The sequence below is a fragment of the Alligator sinensis genome, unplaced genomic scaffold, assembly GCF_000455745.1.
Source record: "Alligator sinensis unplaced genomic scaffold, ASM45574v1 scaffold407_1, whole genome shotgun sequence".
NCBI classification, from domain to species: Eukaryota; Metazoa; Chordata; order Crocodylia; family Alligatoridae; genus Alligator; species Alligator sinensis.
In genome coordinates, this window is record NW_005842464.1 from 414,998 (window position 1) to 419,411 (window position 4,414).

Genomic DNA, 4,414 nt, shown 5'->3' on the forward strand with positions numbered 1-4,414 from the left:
CGGGGGCCTCCCCCGCGCCCGGTGCAGGGGCCTGGCCGCTCAGCCTCTCCTCGCCCGGTGCAGGGGCCTGGCCGCTCAGCCTCTCCTCGCCCGGTGCAGGGGCCTGGCCGCTCAGCCTCTCCTCGCTCCTCTGGGGGCTGATGGACGGCTTCTCGGTGAAGCTGAAGCGCGCGTAGTTCTCCACGGAGGCCGGGGAGGAGGGGCCGGCGCTGGAGACCGTGCTGGAGGGGCCGCTGCTGTCTGCAAAGCAACCCCAAGACTCAGCCCCCCAGGCCTAACCCTGAGCCCCAGCCGTGCTGCGGAGGGGCGCTGCCAGGTCCCGGGGAGCTGGGTCCCAGGGATGCTAACCCCAAGTGGGGCGTGGGGCCTGGGGCCGTTCTGGGGGCCGCAGGCATGACAACCCCAACCCTGTTGCCAGCACAGGTAACGGAGCACATGGCCTCAGCCCGCGGCTCCCACCACCCGCGCCCTGCCTTGGGGAGTAGTGCCGCCCGTGCAAGGGCCAGGCAGGCTGCACGAGCACTGATGCCACCCACGGCACAGGTGGCACCACCGCCCGGCCCAGGGCCCAGCTTTGCCAGGCTGGGGTTGGGGCTTGCAGTTCAGTCCTTGCCCCCATGGTCACTGGCCTCAGCCCACGAGGAGGCAGCTGCAACACCTCCCTGGAACAGGAGACTGCCTGCACCATCCCATGGGGACCTGGTGCCCGCCATGGGCAGCCACAACACCAGGGCAGGGCAGGAGGGAATGGGTCACAGGGGCCCCCATGTCCGGCCTGTCCTGGAAGCTGGATAAGGCTGCAAACTCAAGGAAAAGATGCCCAGGCCCTCTCCAGCTCAGGAGCGGGGCCTGCCTCTAGGGCCAACGTGGGGAGGCTGCCCCCAGGCTGGTGCTGAATGCCCGTGGGTGAAGCCCGAGGGACCGTCCTGCAGCCAGACCTGCCTCTGCCTCGTGCTCCGGCTGCCCCTCCCCAACCTTCAGCCATTCCCCCCGCAGCCCCCAGGCCCTCTGCCAGGACACTCACACCACGGCGGCTTGTCCGAGCGCGGGCGCAGCGGCAGGGCAGACACCGAGAGGATCCTCTGTGACAGGAACGGGTCCCCAGGCGCCGGGGTCCCCATCATGGAGTCGAAAAGGGCTGCCACACGAGAGGGCTACTTCAGGCGTGGCTGGCCCTGGTGCCCCCCAGCCCCCTGCAAGCGCTGCCCCGGGCCTGCGGTCATGGAGCCGCTGGCCAGGCCAAGGGCAGCGTGTTTCCTGGCGGCTGCAGGCTCCCCGTGGTGGAGCCGGAGTCAATTCCCCACTTTGCACAGCCTGGCTTGCAGTCATGGCTCGGGACAGCGATGGAGTCCCACGGCTACCCCTCCCGCCCCCAGCCCAGGCTGGCTCTGGGCCGGCAGCCTCCTGGACGTGCCCAGCTTGCCCATCTCTGCCGGCACTTGAGGCGTGCCAGGCGGCACGGACCTTCCCGCCCCGCAGGTCGCTAGCCCGCCTGTGCCCATGGTACCTGAAGAGGAGCGTGCGTGCGAGACACTGCAGCTGCGGCACAGCGCCGTCAGGAACGCGTTGACCTGTCGCAGCGAGAGCGAGTTGTGCAGCGTCTCCAGCGGGTAGATGGTGGGGACCATGGAGCAGCCTTCGAAACCTGCCGGGAATGCAAGTGGAGGCTGAGCGACGCTGGCCCTGGCAGGGCAGGACCAGGGCCCCCCTCCAGCCCCACTGTCCCCAGCCCGGTGGGCCAGGCCCCCTCTCCAGCCCAGTGCTCACCGCAGCTAGGCCAGGGAGATGCCACTGGCAGGCACATGCAGGAGTGGGCGGAGGATGCATGGCACCGGGCAGGAAGTGCATAGGCCATGCAGCCCTGTTGGGACTAGCCTTGGTCAGGGCAGGCCCGGGCTGGAGAGGGGCTCCCGCTCGCGTCCGAGGAGGGCTGGCTGCTGCATGCACGAGGGAGGCAGGGAGCCCTGCCCTGGAGGCTGCTCTTATGGCCGCCCGCCCTGCCCTTCCGCCCAGCCCTCAGAAGCCCCCAGGCCACAGCGGCCAGGAGCGAGGGGGCTCCCGGCTCAGAGCTCAGCTGGGATCCCCAAGAGCCGACAGCCCTGCAGCAGGCAGCCTCCACCCACAGCTCCCCCCTGGAGCTGCCGGGGCAGCTGCCACGTTCCTATGGCTCCAGGCACCCACCTGGCCTCCAAGCCACCCCTGCCACGCTGCCTTCCCCAGCTCCTAGGCAGCACCCCCACGACGCTGCGGCACAGGCCCGGGGCCCCTCAGGCGACTCCTGCCTCAACACCTGCTCCCACTGCCCGGTTCTGCTCTCGCTCGCAGAGAGGATCACGTCTGCGGCAGTGGCCGGCCCGACAGGAACTCTCCAGCATCCCCGGGCGCCTGTGCCACCCTGGTGCCGCCCGCCAGGGCAAGGCGCTGGCATATGGTGCAGCCGGAGGGGGAGGTGTGCCCTGCCCAGAGCTCCTGCATGCTGCCCCATGGGCACGCTGCAGCACAACACGAGCAGAGACACAAGGAGGCAGACAGGAGACCCCGTCCCTAGTCCCTGCCCGGCAGAGCTCGCGTCGGGCCCGAGCGGGGCTAGCAGCACGGCAGCGAGGGGCAGAGCTTGCACGTGGCAGGCGCTCAGCAATGGTTATGGACGAGCGGGGTGGACAGATGCTCGCTGTGACCCATGCAGGCATCGTGGCGGCGGATGCAGGTGGAGAGGGAAGGGCAGGCAGCACAAGCCACGTCTATGTGCAGTGGTGGAGGCGGAGGCAGAGGCGACCGTGGCAGCAGCTAGTGGATGGTGCCTGGATTCGTGCAGGGGCAAGTGCAGCTCAGCTACGGGCCTGAGGGGAGGGCAAGAAGCATGACCCCGACCCTGGAGAAGGGAGGGAGGCAGCACGGGCACAGGGCAGGCCGGGCACGGACAGCAAAAGTGCGTGACACTCGCAGCCAAAGCTGGCCCAGCCGAGGGGCCCTCGTGTCCCAGGCCCTCAGGAGCACGTGGCTGGAAAGGGCCGCAGACCAGCAAGGGGAACAGCTCCATCTTCCTTGCGGGACTGCGCCCTGCTCTTGCCTGAACTGCAGTGTGTGGGGCACGCTGGTCCCCACCAGGCCCTGGCCAGGACAGAGGGGTACTCTGCCAGGGGAGAACTGAGTACCCGTCGTTAGCACAAGCCCTCGTCATGACCTGTAGCACCTGCAGCCCAGCCAGTGACTGGGTGCTGCCGTGGTACCAACACGCAGGACAAGGAGCCTGCGACCCCAGGGCAGGCACAGGGAGCCAATGATACGGCAGAGCCCAGCAATGGCGCTTCACATGCCCCGTGCTGCAGGCGCCATGCAGGAGCATTCACACGTGCTCCCGGGCAGCGCCTGGTGGCAGGGTCTGCATATGCGGATCTACGGACCGGGAACCAGACCAAGAACCCGGCTCACCCTGGGTGGGGGCCACGCGATAGCTTCCCTTCCCAGCTCACGTGGGCAGCATCAACACCCCGTGCCGCCAGCCCCAGCAGCATGGGGAGGCCAGGCTCTGGCGCCGAGCGCTGCCCCAGCCAGGGGACCAGCCCACAGCACCCACCGGCAGACACGCTGTATACAGGGAGGGTGGCTGGGGGGACTTCACGCCGTTTGTGACACCCCAGAGCAAGAGAAGAGTGCAGCCACCGTGCTAAGCTTGGAGGCAACAGGAAGGAAACCCCCAGAGCTGCCAGGCTGCAGAGGTTATCAACAGGAAAGCCCTGCCAGGAGCCAGAGGACCCCCCACTCCCGTCACGGTGCGGTGCATGTTGCGCCTGCTGCTGCGCCATCTGCCAGCCACCACTTAGCAAGAGCCCCACGGTCCTCCACAGCCACAGCTTTGAGCCCCGCGGGCCAGGCAACATCTCACCGAGCCCAAGTGCGTGTCAATGCTCCCCCCCCCCCGATGCCCCTCCTGCCCCAGACTCCTTTCCTGCTGCCAGCGTGCAGGCACAGCTGCTGCGAGCACGGTGCCTCACAGGTCAGGCTGCCTGGCCACCGATGGCCCTGACGTACCACGGAGTGGGGCAGAGACCCGCCAGGCACTGCGCTCAGAGCCCGAGGGGTGCGTGCAGCCCTGGGGTGGCAGCAGCAGCCCCGAGCATCCAGCACAGAGCCCCGAGGGAACAGCCCCACCTGCGCCAGCCCTGCCCCAAAGGAAGGGCACTGGGGCAACTCCTGAGAAGCAGGGACATGGGTTCATTAGGGGCAGGTCTTGACAAACCAACCTGGTGGCTTTCTATGACCAGGTCACCAAGTCCTTGGATGCAGGTGTCGCAGTGGATATAGTCTTTCTGGACTTCAGGAAGGCCTTCGACACGGTCTCTCACCCTACTCTCAGTAAGAAACTAGGAGACAGTGGTGTTGATGCCTACACAGTCAGATGGGTCACTAACTG

At 67.9% G+C, this 4,414-nt stretch overlaps 1 protein-coding gene across 3 annotated transcripts in view; it reads right to left on the minus strand.

The window, feature by feature from the left end:
• PPIP5K1 (diphosphoinositol pentakisphosphate kinase 1) overlaps window positions 1-4,414 on the minus strand; it is a 64,094-nt gene that overhangs the window by 1,363 nt on the left and 58,317 nt on the right. For all 3 annotated transcript variants that reach the window (XM_025212469.1, XM_025212472.1, XM_025212471.1), the window contains 3 exons: window positions 1,508-1,645; window positions 1,025-1,138; window positions 1-240 (listed from right to left, as the gene is read on the minus strand). The exon at window positions 1-240 is cut by the window's left edge and continues 1,363 nt beyond it. In XM_025212469.1, the coding sequence (XP_025068254.1) occupies window positions 1-240; window positions 1,025-1,138; window positions 1,508-1,645 (492 nt within the window). The remainder of the gene's footprint in view (window positions 241-1,024; window positions 1,139-1,507; window positions 1,646-4,414) is intronic.